The 18,112-nt window shown below is 42.3% G+C and overlaps 1 protein-coding gene across 4 annotated transcripts in view; it reads right to left on the bottom strand.

Moving 5' to 3' along the window:
• The window catches only part of RBPJ (recombination signal binding protein for immunoglobulin kappa J region), a 217,247-nt gene extending 199,838 nt beyond the window's left edge, over positions 1-17,409 (bottom strand). For all 4 annotated transcript variants that reach the window (XM_032400135.1, XM_032400130.1, XM_032400128.1 and 1 more), the window contains exon 1: positions 17,267-17,409. Coding sequence is in view for 1 of the 4 variants with exons in the window: in XM_032400126.1 (XP_032256017.1) it covers positions 17,267-17,298 (32 nt within the window). In the remaining 3 variants the exon portion in view is untranslated. The remainder of the gene's footprint in view (positions 1-17,266) is intronic.
• Positions 17,410-18,112: the final 703 nt, after the last annotated feature.

The following is an 18,112-nucleotide window of genomic DNA, read 5'->3' as shown; positions in this document are numbered from 1 at the left end:
TTATCAGACCAACCTCACAAAGTTGCTGTTTAAGGACCAATTAAGTGCTAGTATATGTCAATAACTTTGAATGGTGACTGGCACCTAGTAAGTGCCCATTAAATATTGGCCATTATTATCTGATGGATGGGTATCCTATAATCTTTTTATTCTTGTGGTTGAATCTGACTACTAACGGCAACATCTGTGCCTATGTGTGTGCGTGTGTGTGTTGGGGCAATTTGTGTATTTAAGAAAAGTCTGATTCCTCATCCCTAGGACTTATCATTAACTGGAAAGGAAAGTGCCTGACACCAGTTGAGCTGTCCAGGCTAATTAATGATGCTAACTCTTAAAAGATATAACTGGAATATTTTCTCGGACCACCAAGATTTCCATGATACATTGCATAAAACCTGAAGATAGAAATTTTAGGTTACATTTTTCAGATATTGTATATGCTATTCCATGAGGTTGTTGGAGCTGATTTTGATAAAAATCGTATCTTACCTACTTCTTATGAATAAATACTTAGGTCTTTGATACATGTTGGTTCGGTTAGTTTTAGTAGTATATGGATACATATTACTTTCTTATTAAATAACTTCATTAAACAAAAGTTTAGGCATGAGAACTAAGGAAATTAACAAAATTACTTCTGATTTTTGGACATAATTCTTATTTAATTATTCCCAAAGCCACATATCAGAGTTAGAAGCACACATTCACACAACTTACAGAAAGAGTATCATGCTTTCTATCACATTTCTGGCTCCACAAATAACATAATTTTGGGAAAATAGTGTGCTATTTTATTGCAAATCAAGTAATGAGAAACAGCATTGTTATCCTGTTTTACACTCATTATAAAATTAATTATATCTGATCTATATCAATGTAAACGTGGCTGCTTTTTAGTGATCTATTTTCTATGATGCATTCCATAATTTATTTCTCAGAGGTTTTTTTAATAATACTTTCCAAAATGATTATTAAGACACTCATTTAAGAAATAAAGTCACACTTTTAATGACAAGAAATGTACCTAACTTGGCTGATTTGTCTGATAATTGGGTTATATGACAGAATATTTTTCATCAGTTGAATGAGCCAAATCTGAATAAGATTTTGACAAAATTTTATTTAAAGCACCCCACAAGATAAAAACATTAAAGTAGTTCTACTCCAAAAGATGTAAATAAGTATTTTGATTTTCTCAACTCTTACTGAAACTAATTTAACAAAGTGCCTCTAAATGAAAAGATAGCAAGTAAAATAATAGTAATTTACAAGTCTTGGCCTTTTTGGTTATACTTCACAGAATGAGACATTAATGACTGAATAACAAATCCTTTCCCAAATTAGATGGTTTTCAATTATTTACTTTCAGTAAAATTGGAGAAAGACCTAATCAAAGGTATAGATGCTTACGAGTTATATTGTGTTTGGGGCATACGCTTAGGAAGGAGTTCAAAGAACTGAATGTCGGGAATAGCAATGATTCTAATCTTTTAATTAGATTAATTTTAATCTCTCTAATAGTAAGTGATAGTCATTCTTGAATATATTAACTAATTGGGGGAAATATCTCCACCCATCTCATTGAAATGCATTAAAATTACTTCTGAGATTATAATTACATATCAAAAGTTAAAATATATTGATGATGTTTTGATCAGTTGTATGCTGCTAGTACTTATGATACTTAAATCTCAAGGAACCTCTCTCTCTTTCTTTCTCCCTTCCTTCCTCCCTCCTTCCCTCTTCCTTCTTTCCTTCCTTCCTTCCTTCCTTTCTTTCTTTTTCTTTCTTTCTTCTTTCTTTCTTTCTTTCTTTCTTTCTTTCTTTCTTTCTTTCTTTCTTTCTTTCTTTTTCTTTCTTTCTTTCTCTTTCTTTCCTTCCTTCCTTCCTTCCTTCCTTCCTTCCTTCCTTCTTTCTTTCTTTCTTTTCTTTCTTTCCTTTTTTTTATATTTAGAGCCTAGTGGCCAGAGGAAACAATATTCCCATGTGTGTTGCAGAGAAGCACAACAGGATGATGAACGGAAGACTAACATACAAAAATTTTATTAGGATAAAATTCCGAGGAGGAAGACAAATAGAATAGCAGTTTAAGGAGATAAAAGAGAAATGTAGGATTTCTCAGTATGAAAGAAAAGCTTGTTTGTGTATATATTGTTTTAATTTTTATTTTCCATTTGTGTATTTTTTAAATGGGTAATGATGGGTGGCAAATTGCTAGGATATTTGCCGAGGTAATAACTCCATAGGATTTGTTTAAAATAGTGATGCAACTGTCTTCTTTTCAAATGTCAATTTTTATAGTGTATAATGTATCTTCTGCAATCATCTAATCTTAAAATTTTGATAAAGTTTAGGTAAATTAAGCATGTGTGCAGAGGTATAGTTTTCAAATTCATTTTTTTAAAAGATTTTATTTATTTATTTGACAGAGAGAGTGAGAGAGCACAAGCAGGGGGAGCGGCAGGCAGAGGGAGAGGGAGAAGCAGGCTTCCCACAGAGCAGGGAGCCCAATGCGGTGCTCGATCCCAGGACCCCGGGATCATGACCTGAGCCGAAAGCAGACACTTAACCAACTGAGCCACCCAAGCATCCCTCAAAATTCTTTTCTAGGGAGGAAAATTTTGAAGTCGGCTAACTTTGTTTCTGAGAACGATTGTTCGCTGGCCTGGGAAAGCAAACGGCCGGCTCTGGACCTGTGCATTTCCCTCCTCACTTCTTGGTTCATTGTTGAAGGGCTGCTCTGACCTCTGGGTGTCCTACTCAGGCTCACTCTGCAGGAAAGAGAGCATCAGATCCCAGGGTACAGGCAGCCAACTTTGCCCTTCAGGTCACTCTGCTTGATTTAATTAAACATGACTATTTTCTCCAAGTGTATTTTTCAAATCCGCAGAGAGCCCTCACTATGTACCAGGTACTGGTCTAACTGCTTTATAAATATTAACTCATTTAAGCCTCATGAAAACCCTCTGAGGTAGGTACTGCTATTTCCCCCATTTTACAGATGAGGAAACCAAGGCACGGAGAGATAAAGTTGCAAAAAAATGTTATGTAGCCAATAAATGATGGAACCAGGATTTCTTAGACATTGATCTCCTTTAAAAACAAACAAACCCAAAAGAGCAGAAAGAAATGATTCTTTTTTTTTTTTAAGATTTTATTTATTTATTCATGAGAGACAGAGAGAGAGACAAGCAGAGGCAGAGGGAGAAGCAGGCTCCCCGCAGAGCAGGGAGCCTGATGCGGGACTCGATCCCAGGACCCTGGGATCATGACCTGAGCCGAAGGCAGACGCTTAACCGACTGAGCCACCCAGGTGTCCCAGAAAGAAATGATTCTATGCTTTGTCCCCAAGTGGGCCACCACCAGAGGTTCCTTTCCCCCCCGAAGGCCTCGGAGTTCCTGCTCCCATGTCTATACCCAACACTGACCTGGATTACAAGGAGACTGGATTTACCTGTGAAGATCCTAAGAATCCAGTTTTGAGATGCAACAGAATTGAATTTCAGTGGCCTGTTTATTGACGCTGACTTCCACAGCCGTGAATCATCATAAAGATGTCTTATTCAGACAGGAAAGCGGGGTAATTAGTATTACAGGTCACTAGTAAAAGGCCTCAGAAAGCAGCAAACCACCCCAAGAAATTATTTTTCCTGGCCTCCTCCATCCGACCTCATAACTTCAGTTTCAGGGGTTTGGAGTGGGCAAAATGCGCTTACGGTTTCCTTTGCAGCAATGAGGAAAACAGATTACCGGGACAGCGGAGTGGAGGGGAGGGACTGTTTCCCTGCCATCTCCCGTGCCGTGTGCCAAATGACTTCCATTGCTCCTGCCATCTGACACAGGCAGAGGGTGTCAATAAAGGTTGCAAGAACTTTTGAGAGTGAAAAATACCTAGGGAAGTTTGCCACTTTGCAAAAGGAAAACCGCTTTAAAAATACAACTCTCTTCTGGAAAAAAAAAAATTCCCCCTCTCTCCCAAACACCATAATGATCTTAAAAAAAAAAAAAAGTCCTGCATTTATATGTAGATTGCCATCTCTTACTGTGCTTTCTGGCAAGGGAAAACTGCTTTGCGGGGGGCGGCGCCTGGGTGGCTCAATCGTTAAGCCTCTGCCTCTGGCTCAGGTCATGATCCCAGGGTCCTGGGATTGAGCCCAGCATCGGGCTCCCTGCTCGGCGGGAAGCCTGCTTCTCCCTCTCCCACACCCCCTGCTTGTGTTGCCTCGCTCGCTGTGTCTCTCTGTCAAATAAATAAATAAAATCTTAAAAAAAAAAAAAAGAAAATTACTTTGGGGCAACTCTGGGATATTTCAATGTTCTTAATATTATACGGGGCACTTCCGGGCTGTGGGCCAAACCCCCATTGCCACCTGTTTTGAGAATAGAAGCATCCTGGGTCGAGTCCTGAGAAGAAGGCTGTAGGGACCGGCCAGTTCCTACCCCACCACTAGCCAGCCTTAAGTTTGTCAGAAATATTTCCGAAAACCTCATTCTTCCCCCAGCCTCCAAAGATGAAATTGCCTTCTAGTTGCCTGAGTTGCTAGAAGCATCAGGAGATAGAATTGAAGTGAAAAAAAGCTTTGGTTTACAAGGGGTTATGCCAACGCCGGCTTGTGTTAGTGGCGTTAGGGAGACATATCTGCGTGTGATGAGCTAGACGGTTATTTTCTTAAAAGATTTATTTATTTTAGAGGGGGAGGGGCAGAGGCAGAGGAAGAGAGAGACTCTCAAGCAGACTCCCCGCTGACCACAGAGCCCCATGTAGGGCTCGATCTCACGACCCTGAGATCATGACCTGAGCTGAAACCAAGAGTTGGACACTTAACGGACTGAGCCACCCAGGCGCCCTGAGGTAGACAATTATTAATATGACCCTGTGCCCTGATTCCTGTAGAAAGGAATTAAATAATAAAAAGTTGGGAGGTTGGAAGAGGCGAGGGGAGAGAATTGTCTTTGTAGTCTAGGGGTTTAGAGGGAAGAAAGGAAGTAGCTGCCGTGAGTAGGGGAGAATTAGGCTTATCCGTGTGGCTGGAGGGCTATGATTTGGGTCCTCTTTAAGTTTGCTTGGGAAGACGCAAGTCAGAGATTACAATATTTTTGAAAATCCCCTATGGCTATTTGGACTGTGCTTTTTTGCACGTGACCTCATGGGCCAACACCGGTCTGGCCATCTGAACTCCCAGAGCTCCAGGAGAATCAGGAGAGAAATCTTAGCAGTAATTCATAACACATTTCTCCAGTGATAAGTGTTGAGGGTCCCAGCGCAGAGATGGTCATTGTTCACGCTGGGCTGTTTGGTACTGAGGAAAATGGGGAGGAGGGAAAGAGATGAGAGCGGTGTCTATGGTCTGGGTTTTCCACCAAATTCACGTGAAGTCCTAACCCTCGGTACCTCAGAATGTGCCTGTGTTTGGAGACAGGGCCTTGAAAAAGGAAATCAAGTTAACTGAGGCTATTTGGGTGGGCTTTAATTCAATCCGACTGTGTCCTTAGGAGAAGAGGAAGGCGGGATGCCAGCGGAAAGGTCATGGGAGGGCACACTGAGAAGGAGACCCTCTTCCAGCCAAGGGGAGAGGCCTCAGGAGAAACCAAGCTTGCCGACACCTTGCTCTTGGGCTTCCAGCCTCCAAAACTGTGAGAAAATAAGTTTCTGTTGTGTAAGCCCCGCAGTCTGTGGTATTTTGTTATGGCGGTCCCAGCAAGTTAATAACACCATGGCACCCATCTCCTTCTGGTACTGGAAATGTCAATGGCTCTCACTGACTATAAATATAGTGTAATTCTTTAGCATGCCTGGCATTTAGTACTTCCGACTCTCGTGACTGTCTCCAGCCCACTTACCTCACTTCATCAGAATTTCTCGCTCTGCCCCCTGGGATCATCTCAACTCCTTTGCGATATTGTTTCCTTCCTATCTCTACGGGTGGAACTCTTACTGGGTCTTCAAGGCTCAGGTCAAAGACCACCATCTCTTTGACCTTCCTCATTCACTTTGCTTCTAGTACAATACTCCCCCCTTATCCACGGGGGATACTTTCCAAGACCCCCAGTGGATGCCTGAAACCCTATAGATACCATGCTTCTCCTATACAAACGGACTGTGGTAAAGTTTAATTTAGGCACAGGGAGAGATGAAGAACAACGACTAATAATAATAAAATGGAGCAATTATAACCGTATACTGTAATAAAAGTTATGTGAATGTGGTTTCTCGCTTTCTCTCTCAAAATACCTGATAGTACCATACTCAACCTTCTTCTTGGGATGATGGGAGAGGATGAAATGCCTACACGATGAGCTGAAGTGAGGTGACAGGTGTAGGCACTTGGGACATAGCGTGAGGCTATTATTGACCTTCTGATGACTTGTCAGAAGGAAGATCTTCTGTCTCCCAACCACAGTTGACTGCAGGTAACTGAAAACTCAGAAACTGAAACCTTGGAAAGTGGGGGACTAATCTCCTACTTAAGGTTAGGAGAACACATACCCTCTGGATGCAGATGACCTGGGTTTTGAATTCTAGCTCTGCTACTTATGAGCTGTGTGACCTTGGGCAAATTACTTAATGTCTCTGAGCCTCATCCTCTCCCCTGTGCATGGGAATAACAGTAGTCCCATTACACAGAAGTTGAGAAGAGTAAGTAAAATAATGCCTGTAAATCTCACTGTAAATGTCTAATGTACACCATTTATTTTCTTATTACTCCAACCTTATTATTCTTAACATTTTCCAATACTTATTCTTATTTAATTTTTCCTTATTTCTTAAAGCTTTCAAAATATATTACCTGTTTCATAATAAAACAACACTTGGGTGTTCTTATAAAAATTTTAATTTTGTTGAAAATTCTGATTATGGAAGCCACACATGCTCATTGTAAAAATGTCATTAGAGACAGAAAAACAAGAGGGGAAAAAAATCATTTATAGTCCTGCTGTCCAGGATCTACTGTTAACACTTTGATGTATCACCTTCCATCTTTTTCCTATGTGTTAAATGCATGATTTGGAACAAGATCATATTCAACATATTTATGTAAAGTGCTTTTTTCATAAGGGTAGATATTTCTCCATATTAACAAATAAAGTCTGCATCAGAGGTCCACACTGGTGGCTTGTTCTGATCCAGCTCATGGGTATGTTTTGTTTAGTTTGCATAGTGTTAACAATTTTTTTCAGCCAGCTTAAAAAGAAATGGGGATATTTTACAGAAAAATCGCATTCTCCTGCTTTGGAAAATCTGAGGCTATAGCCACACTGGGCCCACAGTCCAGAAAGCCGGTTACTGGCTAGAAGTGAGTACTGCTTTTACCTTGCTCTCCTGGCCCGTGTCCATCCCTGGTCTCCACTGCCATTTGTGATGGGCATGTAGCATTTTCTGGCTATTTGTGACCAGATCTATTCTCCTCAGTGAGAATCAGCAATTTGAGGGCAGGGTCTATTGTACTTCATCTTTTATCCTTGGGTCCTCGGCACCTCCCACTTACAAAGCTTTTAATAACTGCGATACCTAAATACTTGAATGGAGACACTCATTTGTGACATTTTGCATATTCTTATTACTCTTGGAGTGCATGGAGGATTCTGAACCCCGCCGGAGCCCTGGGCTGCTCCTGTCCCTCGAAAGTTCCCGCAGCTGGACCCAAAGTGGGGCTCCCTCCACCCTGGTCACTTTGAGGAATCTGACGTCTTTCTTCCTGGAGGAGGAGTCTTAGAAGCTTTCAAGTAATTGGTTCGCCTCCCACTAAAACGCAGCCAGATGCCAAGCAGAAGATGACAGCTCTTGAATAACACCATTAAGCCTTTCCAAAGATCTGACATTGGGAGAAAGCAAAAAAAGAGAAGTCCGTCCCCAGCTACCCGTGGTGGCACTTGCTTTTTTGTCTCTCTCCCCTGTCTTCTAAGCCCTGCGACGCGGGGTGCCCTCTGCACGGTTCCTGGTGGGTGTTGGTGCTCAAATTAGAAGCTGGATTTCAGGGACCGCTGGAATGTTCTCTTGTTGCTCCTCCCTGAAGGCTGCACGTGAGGCCCCACCACAGGATGTGAGCGGGCCCCTTTAATCCGACGCCAGAGTTTGGGCTTCTAAAACCTGATCCTCCAAAGTTTGGACTTATATAACTTATTTGTTTATTTTTAAGCCAGCCCCGTCCAAGTTGAGAACACTTAAGACTCCCTTTTGGAAAAAATTTGGAACCCAACATTATCATTAACTGAATCAGCAAGCAATGGTTCTGTAAAAATACCAAGCGGCACAGTTCTGAGGACTTTTATTGTCACGTTCCCAGCGGCATTACATCGTGCGGTGCTTTCTCTGAGAATGTTTCCTGGGATTTTCTCTCTCTCTGTTTCTATCTCTCTGTTTCTGTCTCTGTCTCTCTCTTACAAACCACGGCCCGAGTCTACAGGGGATTGGAACTCCCGGCTGTGAAGAAGCCCCCTTCATTTGACAAGGGACTAGGTAGTCCTTGCTCAATACTCGACCACAGTGTTTCTCCAACTAGTTCAGTTGGTGGGGCCTCTGGAAGACATGGGGCCCTTTGTCGAGCATGGCAAAAACAGAAAACATGATAAGACACATATCTTTGGGTCAAATATCGGATGCCACTTTATATTAGATTTTAGACATAAGGGAACAGGTGCCGAGGGTCTGATAAAAAAATGTATGTGAGGAAGATGTTCACTGCTATGTTACTTCTATTAGGGAAAAACCTTGGAAACACTCTGTATCTTTAGCAGCAGGAGAATAATTAAATAAATTATGCCATTTTCAATGTATCTGTTAATGGGTCATCAAAGTCATGAAGATTCTTTGAAGAGTTTTTAATGATGTGAGGGAAGTTATAATTTGTTAGGTTAGAAAAAGTGGAATACAAAGTCATAGATGAAGTATAAGGCCAATTATGTTTATTATATGGACAGAGATCCTTGGGAAATTCACCGCAATTTTAGGAGAGGTTCTCTCTCAGCATGAGGAGATTATGGGTAGTTTTTGTTTCTTTATACTTTTTAGCACTTTCAAATTTTCCCCACAATGAGAATTTATTGCTTTCATCATCAGATATTAAAATGATTATAAGGTAGCCAACTTTCCCAGTGGTGACAGATTTGGGTGCACATTTTCTTTCAATGCCATTTTCCTTGGCTCTTACTGGCTACCCTCTATCCTCGTGTGGCTTCTCCAGTGAGGGTCTGGAGGAAAAGACTGGGACTTAAGATGAGGAGGGTAAGATGTCCCCCTATGTACAGAGCCACAGTAATTTCCCTTGGGACCTGGAGGTTTGTGGGCATCTCTGAGCTGTATGTACTCCAAAAAGAGTCCTGTGTCCAGATTCATAGAGCTTCATAGATTTAAGAAGGAAACGAGGCAGAAGGTTTCTACTGATTGATCTTATGTACAAGTGAGAAAGAGTTCTAGGAGAATACCCTTTCCCTCTCTTTATCCCCACAGCCTCTGCTATCCTAAAACAACACCAACTGAAGGGCACATCGATATTTTCAAGTTCTGGTGAGGTGGCCTGGTTCAAGCAAGGTGACTAAGCTACACACACTGAGCTTTGAAGGTTATCCAGCTGAAAGAGGACCGGTTTATTCCCTGGGCCAGCCAATTCCTTCAGCCCTGTGGGTTTCCTCCATGTGTTAAATGGATGTAACATGACTCGAATCTTCTTTTGGAGCTGTGTCCAATGACCTCATCTACCATTGCTTATACACATGGGGTGAAGTGCTCCCTGCAGGAGCTGAAGGGTCCTGTTGAAGGGGGACTAGAGCTGGGAGGGGGGGACAAGTGTTTCTTAGGAGTGTGTATAGGGAAGGAGCAGAGTCTTTTAGCTACCAAACGTGGTAATAATTCAATTCAATTACAGCCACCCACTGTTTATTGAACGATTTTCTACATTTTGGACAAGGCACCCAAGAATCTCCCCATACTCCTTCGAGAATGTCTCACTTTCCTCCATCAGCATCCTATCTAGTCCTTTTGTTGAAGGCTCGGATCCCTGTTTGGTATTGTAGAAATATCATTGGTCCTGAAATCAGTGGGTCTGGGTCAAAAATGACATCTCTACTCTGTCACCCGCAAGCACTGTGGTTGCTGGCCGGTCACTCAATCCCTCCAAACCTCATTTGCCCATCTTTAAAACAGGAATAATAATGCCAGCCTCATGAGGTTGTTCTTGAGTAGGGTTGTCGGATTTAGCAAATGAAAATATAGACACCCAGTTACATAGGAATGTCAGATAACAAATAACATCTCATCTAAGTATTTATTATGAGTACTTCGGACATACTGCTACTAAAAAGTTAGTTGTTGTTTCTCTGACGTTCCAATGAAACTGGGTGTCCTGTATTGTACCTGAGAATCCTATTCTTGAGGCTGAAGTAAAAGGATTTATCTGAAACCTACTGCCCCCAATCAGTGAGTACTCTTTCCTCTGTCCCTGCTCTCCCAGGGTGGGACCCACAAGGGGATTCATTGCTTCTCCCTTTCCTAGCTGGGGGAAAAAGACTGCTTGACCAGGTTGGTGGAGGGCAAGGGAGGATGCTCAGTTAGTGGAGGCCATCTGCACAGGACGAGTGAGAGAGGAGAAGACGCATAGGCTGGTATGAGGCGACAGCTCTACTTAACAGACATAGCATGCAGAGTGTCCCTTGGTCTTGTGTGCCTTTAACACACTCCGCTCTGTTCAAGCCTGTCAGTGGAGGTGACATAGTCGGGCCAGGAGAAGCCTGGATGGGGATACTGACCCCAGGGAAACCCCGTCCAGGCATGACCATTCCATAAGCTTCAAAGGCTAACTGTTGTGATAGACAGAGGGACTTTCCTGGGGGTAATTTTTACAAAGAAAGGGTAGAGGTAACTGGGTGCCCCAGAGACCTTACTGCAACTTGGGGGAAACCCAGCGAATGAGTCGACACCGGCCTGTCCTCATCTCTTATGTCTCCTTCCCACTGCCTCCCCCAAACTCGAATCCCGTTGAGCTCGAGCTCCCCCAGCTTGTGGGGTGGACGCGGCAGGTGGCAGGTCCACTCTCTGGCCTTTGTGTGCATCACAAGCTGCTCGAGTACCCCCAGAACGTCAGGGTAGAATTTTCCTTTTCTGATCATCTGAATTCCAGGCGAAAAGCTCAGCTGTCGTAGGCTTCAGGGAATTTTTCCACCAGGATGGAAACTGGGGCCAAGAAAGTGCGGGCATGCAGAAGGCATTCTTTTCTGCTATTCAGACGCACTCTCCCTTTAGTTAGGGCATTAGAAAATGGTGCCTTTCCCCAGAGTCCTCGATGAAAGTTTTGAATTTCATTACAGAGAGAAAACACAGAAAGGGAGACCATCACTTGCTGCAGTTCCTAATCTGTGATGTTTTTTCCCCATATCCCTTTAAAATAAAAATCTAGAGAAGATTTTAATATGTTCTTTCATAGATGTATTTGATATTAAGAAAACTAAAATGAATTCAAGCCCATACCCAGTGCAAAAAAAAGGGGGGGAAGAAAAAAAGAAAAGAAGAAGAAAAATTTAAAGTGAAACATCTGTCTGCTGTCCTAGCCTCGATTTAAGTCTCCTGGTCAGCTTGGTACTTTTATTCTGAAAGACAAGACGTAACATCTGACTATTATTTCCTAAATAGCTTTCTTTTAGTTTCACTAAAAATTTCTAATTTTTTTTATTCCTCTTAGGAAATGATATCTTTAAAATTTGGGTTTGATGGGTTATATGTATTCCCCCCCCCAACATGTGAGGATAAATACATGCTATTAAAACGTGAGCATGCAAGGGGCGCCTGGGTGGCACAGTCAGTTAAGTGTCGGGGTTTCATCCCAGGTCATGACCTCAGGGTCGTGAGATCGAGCCCCACACCGGGCTCTGCGCTCAGCATGGAGTCTGCTTGGAGATTCTCTCTCTCTCTGCCCTTCCCCACCTCTCCCAAATAAATAAATCTTTAAAAAACAATGTAAACATGCTTGTCTGTGTATCCCTTAAAACGATCTTCCAGAAACACAGCTCCACTTGGTGAAATTATTTGAAGCCAATTAATATCTGTCACCCAGTTAGTTGTAGCCAGATTGGGGTGAGATGTTTACTCCATCTTGGGCGCTGGGCTTTGCATGCGTTAGCTCATTTATCTTCCCTATGAAGAAGGTATTTTCATGGGCCCCATTTTACAGATAAAAAAACAGACCGAAAGAGGCAAATGTCATATGACTAGTAAGTGAAAGTCAGATTCAAACCAGAGCAGTCTGAGTTCAGGGTCCATGCAATCACCTCTCTCTCTTACCTCTTCGAAAAAAACACAGATACTGATATTACTGCTTGCCAGGAAAAAAGCAGGCAACAGTCCTGTTGAAGAATGAGTTCATTCAGTACTAAATGGTAAGTACGTCCTTACAGTAACTTCTAATGCATTGCATGCAGCTCCCAACTTGCCGAGAGGTTGGATTCCAAAAGTTGATTTAAAAGCAATTCCCCGTCCCCCTCCTTTGTGCTCCAAGGCACTTTGTACACACCTCTCCTGTTACACTCAACACGTTGCACTCAGCGCATTGTCTCTTAGCTGCTTACACATCTCTCCCCCTCGGGGCTCCTGCTCAAGGGCACACACCTTGCCTTATATCTCCTTTGGTATTCCCAGCACCCAGCAAGGTGCCTAACCCAGGGAGACGTTGTATTACATTACAAGTCATTTGTTGGGAACTCAGCACACATTTCCCAAAAGAAACGCAAGACAAATGGGAGTGGAAGCATTATGTTTCCAACCAGCCCACAAAAGTTTATTTAAACTTTCTTGTAGTCTACCAAGAGTACTAATAAGTAATTTGGAACCGTGGGTGGGACAAGAGATGGTAGGTGGGGAAAAAGATAGAAATCTTCCTCCCCCTTCTCCTGAGTCAGATCGAGATGAAATTTCACTTGGGTCAGAATTCATCTTTGACTCCCCCTAAACTGCTCTTTTTTTTTTTTTTTACCTCTCCTGTCCACGGGTATCACTGCCTCCAGGCTTCCTACTCAATACCCAGCTGTGGTCTCTCGATCAGCTCTTCTGCTCTTTCCCCAAATAACCTACTTGCCCCCCTCCCTAGTCAAAATTCCTGTTTCCTGAGTGCAGCTGAGCTGAGTTGATTTTCAGCAGAAAACAATGTGCTTGAGTAAATTCTTGCTAATGTGTTAATGACTGCCCAATGCCAGGCATATGACTGTTTATACACAGTAGTTAAGATTATAGGATTTGGAGACAGACCTAGATTTGAATCTTGCTTCTACCTCTACGTCCTATGACTTAGCTAGGGTAATTTAATTTCTCTAAGCCTCAGTTCTCTCATCTGTAAAGTGGAAATAACCATGGTTATATAGGAAGCCAACACTTTTGTGACATTTCTCAGTGTTAAAGCATACACTGGGCACAGTTATAAGTACTTCTTCATTGACTCACTTTGTCTTCACAACCACCCCATGAGGTAGGCACTCTTATTATCAACCATTAAAGAGGGGAGGGGCTTTTTGAAAGAGATTTCTAATGGTAAATTATTTATTCCTGCCTTCTTCCAAAAAGGCTTGGAGGCAAAATCGTACATTGATAGAGTCTTCCGGATGGAAGAGGACAGTCATTCCCGGGAGGAGATTTTTCAGGGCAAAGAGAGTGGGGGCTGATGCCAGATCGCCCGTGGCTGAAAATTCATCTGGAGAGTCCATTCCCTTATGCGAGTCCTGTTTCCACAGCTTCTTGCCTTCTTCTGCCTCTGAATGTGCCGAATCTGCAAGTGGTCCAAGTTTTTTTTTTTTTTTCTATCCCCTTTCTTTCTTTTTTAATTTTTTCACCCAGCCCACGGCAGCTGCAAGGTGGGGGGGGCCAGGCGGATGGCAGCAGCTGTTTGTGTGCATGGGACCTCTGTAGTCTCTCTTTGTGAGTCGGGGCTGTCTGTATATATCACAAGCCACCACCTGGCAAGACATTGCGTTCCATCTAGGTTGTTTAAATGTTTCCTGGATGATATCATAAATGCAAAAGGAGGAGAGGAACTTCAAGATGTCAAGTTCCAGCCCCTCACTGCCCTCTGGCCCTACACGGAAACATTCGAGGGAGATTTTGTCCTGTAGCTTAGCAGGCAGCCTGGCATTTGCTCTCCAGTCCTTCCCATTTACCAGACGCAGAGATTTTAAAGCCATGGGGGAAGGCAGTTGCACCGAAGTAACGGGGTAGTCACGGAAAACAGTGAGCAGAAGCCTAAGGTAGAGGCAGGGGGCAAGTTGGCCCCTGGAGATGCTCCCTGTGGGTGTCCTTGTGATTAAATAACTTCACTTCTCTGGCTTAAACCAGATGGGTGGGTGGCACTATCTCTGGTCCCTCCTGGGCTGAGGACTCTCTGATTCTCTGATAAACTCGGGACAGAAGGCTGTTCATCCTTTCTGATGTCAACCTAGAGATGGACGGTCCACCATGACCCTTGTAAGCCTGTTCAAATGTTTCCTTATCCATAAAATTGAACAATTTCCCCTATGCTAACTAAACATTTCTTATAATTTGAGGGGTTTTTGTTGTTGTTGCTACTAGGCCTTCTGAAAACATGGATAGACTTCTACCCTATGTTCTTATTACAGGGATACAATTGTTACATATATAGTGACACATCTGTTTTAACCTAGATGATTAGTTTTTAAAGACTTTAGCAGCAATGATATTCTTTTTATATGACATTTATATTTAAGAGCAACTTAACCTACACCATTTCATTTGAACCTTGAACTAGAAATAGGAGGGGAAATTATACTCATTTTTATATGAGAAAAAGAGATTCAGGATGAATAAACCTAAATACCTTTAATAATATCTCATCTTATGGTTACTAAGCGGAAGAGTCAGGACCCAAAACTTAGATTCTGTTGACTCCAAGTCTAGTGCTCAGGCCAAGAGAATGCATATAAATTAGACCCAGCATCACCACCCAACATACCAACTCTCCCTGCTTGAGTTTCTGCAATGTCCTGCGTAGTTTACTAGGTGCTTTGCATATAACATCTCGAATCTTTGCAGCAACCATGCAAGGGAAATGTCATCATACTCAGTTTAGAGATGGAAAAAAAACAAAAACAAAGCTCGGACAGTTTAAGTATTAAGTAGTTGCCTAATGGCTAATGTGTGTTGAAAGCAAAATTCAAACCCAAGCTCATTCTTTTGACAGTGAGGCCTTTCACTTAAATATGCATCACCTGAAATGAGACCCAATATAGTTTAATCTTTTGGACTTTTTTTAGGCCACATGAATTATTGTTCCATGAAAGTACAGTTAACAGAAAGTCCTACTGGGTTGAATTCCATTTAGCCAACTTGAACCTCACTTAGTTGCCCTTAATTTTCCTGCCGTGCATCACTCTGCTTGTTGGACTGTCTTTTCTAGATTTTATTTTCCATTTTTAAAAAAATATTTGTTGTTTGCCTTTTTTTCTAGGCCCTTCTTAAAATGTCTCTTTTTCTATTTTAAGAGATTGGTGTTTAATATGAGCACAATCTTTTTAGAACTCTCATGATGGCCCGCCCGTAGAAGCACAGGATTTTAGCTTACCTCCTCTTTCCCAAATTCCAGATTCTGCATCCCAGGGCCATTTTACATTTCTTCGTAATCCACTTTCCTGCCAATTTTACCTAGCTAACCCTTGCTTATTTTTGTATCCTTGTAATTCATTGTCTATTCTTCAGCATTCTAACTTTATCTATAAAATCAGAATAATGTCCTGTCCTGTCCTGTCCACATCTCATCGTTCTAGTGATGCTCAATCAAACCACGTACAGGGAAAGCACTTGGAAAAGTATAAAGAATGATGAACACAGACGACTGTAGTATATTTTGCTTTAGAAAAACCTATGTCACGTAAATGGAGCTAAATAATCAGCATTGGGCAGTAAGGTGGAGATTTAGATGTTCTGGATTATTTATTTGTTATGATATATATACTAATTTTATAAAATAACTTGTCACTAAATCGTTTTAAAAGAGAGAGTTTATGTGCATATTTTAAAGTAATGTGGTCTTCATACTGTAGACCAACATGGGTAAGGGTTGTTTAAATATAGCGTTGGTGCCCCCCCCATGCTTCTGTGCTTCCCCCCCACACCTCCCTGGTTTCTTTGCCTACACATTCCTGGCTGTCATCCTACAAAACCCACACCTTCGGGTATTGTTATGGACGCTCTGTTAACCTTCTCTTGCAGACGTTCCCACATTTTCCAGTATAAGAACACATTTTAAAAGTGTTAACTCTTTCTCTGCAGGTCCATGGTGAGAATGAACTTCTGGTGTCCACTGACCCAGAAAATACTCAGTGAGAAAAGGACATTTCAAATTCAGTAAAACTTTTAAGTGGATTTGTTTTTAATTGATCACAACTGCATCCAAATGCTTTTGGAAAATACACAGACACATCTGAGACATTATTCCAAGTTTATAAACACTCAGTACCTATTTGTCAAATGAATGCATGAATAAGAAGAGAATAAAAATGTGCAGACACTGTTTGTGACATATGTGGATTTACAACCCTCTGTCATAGCTCCATTCCCCAACTCCTACCCCAGGGGGCCAGAGCTCAGAGTTTGGAAACCACTTGTATGGTTTCCCTAATACCTAGCATACAGGAGGCACTCAAGAATTGTGTACTGAATGTCCATAGGAATGAATGGATGAACACTACTTGTCTCTCAATTAGATTACAAGTCTGAGAATAGCACTATGTCATAGACAGTTCCCAGCAGAGCCCAACATTGGGCTGAAAGTAGCCTGCTTTCAATAAACAACTAACTTGATTAGCATCCCCTACTGACATTTCTGGAAGGGGTTATTAGAAAGGAAGGAGCTAAAATTTAAAATATCTAGAGGGAACATACATGTTTTTGATTTCAGAAAACTCCTTGTGTTCCTCCGCGAGGGTAAGTAGGGGAAAGCATGGAGTCATGAAAACAAGGTGATGGGAAAGAGCCCAAGGAAGGATCAGTGCTGCTGGCCCTCAGGGAGGGAGAGCGTCTGGTTAGTGGGATAGAAACCTCACCCGTGGAAGCCCGCCTCAGGGTTCTGCTGAGTAATCTATGGCTTCACCAGAGAGCGGGGAATATGACCAGAGCGCAGTTGGGTGGAGTGAGACGGCAGAAGGGATGGTTAGCTCATTACACCTTGAAGTGGAAGTGGCAAAGAGCAGTTGACTTACTCATAAATCATCAACTAGAGCATCTTCAATATTTTTATGGGCAACGTGACAGAGAGATTCTGTTGGAGGAATCACTCACCTCAGCAATGCTGGGTAGAGCAGTCCAATCATCCTGAAGAGAAACTCTTAACACGGGTTCTTCTTGGAGGCTCCAATGTCATGAAACACTGTGGAAAGAGATGGACACTTGCACCCTGAGTCTGGTGGCCACTTCACCCTGCAGCAAAGGAAGTGAAAGTGTCAAAATGAAGAGGAAGAAAGCCAACAACATTCCCTCTAGGGGGAAAAGTGCAGACACAGGCCTTTTTTTTTTTTTTTTAGGGGTGGAGAGTTCAAAAGTGCTTTGATTATAGACGCTATCTATAAAGACAAACAAGAAATAATCTTTCTTATTTCTTGTTTTTCCTCAGCTGCTCCTGAGATCGGAGGCCTGATTTTTATAGAATAGCAGCCTGGAAAACATATTACCAAAAGAGGAAAAGGAGAGGAATGATGCTCCAGCTGCTTTAGGTTAATTTGATTTTTTTTTCATGTTTCATGGCTGCCTCGATGTTCCTGACCTCAGTTATTTCTGTTGAATGGAAATCGTTGGGTGAACTGGATTCCCCCAAGTCGAGACAGGGCTTTAATCGTAGTTTGGTCCAGATTCCCAGTTTTGTAGCTGTGAAAGCGAGGTACAGTGATGTCATGCACCATATCACAGGTCCCTCTGGCCCATGATGTCACACTCTTCAGGGTTCAGCACTCTCCAAGTTAGCCTCTTGTACCGAGGTTCAACCCAGGCACAGCACGCCTGTGACCTTCTTAGTCTTCCTGTCCGTCCCTCTTCATCAAGATGCGTGGGACATTTCGGCTGGAGTGAGGGGTCTGGGTGGGATCTGCTGGCTTTGGAGGGTGGATTTGTCTCGAATGCAGTCAGACTGGA

This window comes from Phoca vitulina, unplaced genomic scaffold, assembly GCF_004348235.1.
Source record: "Phoca vitulina isolate PV1807 unplaced genomic scaffold, GSC_HSeal_1.0 scaffold3, whole genome shotgun sequence".
Classification (NCBI taxonomy): domain Eukaryota; kingdom Metazoa; phylum Chordata; class Mammalia; order Carnivora; family Phocidae; genus Phoca; species Phoca vitulina.
Note: the sequence above shows the minus strand (reverse complement) of the source record. Positions and strands in the feature narration are given on the sequence as shown.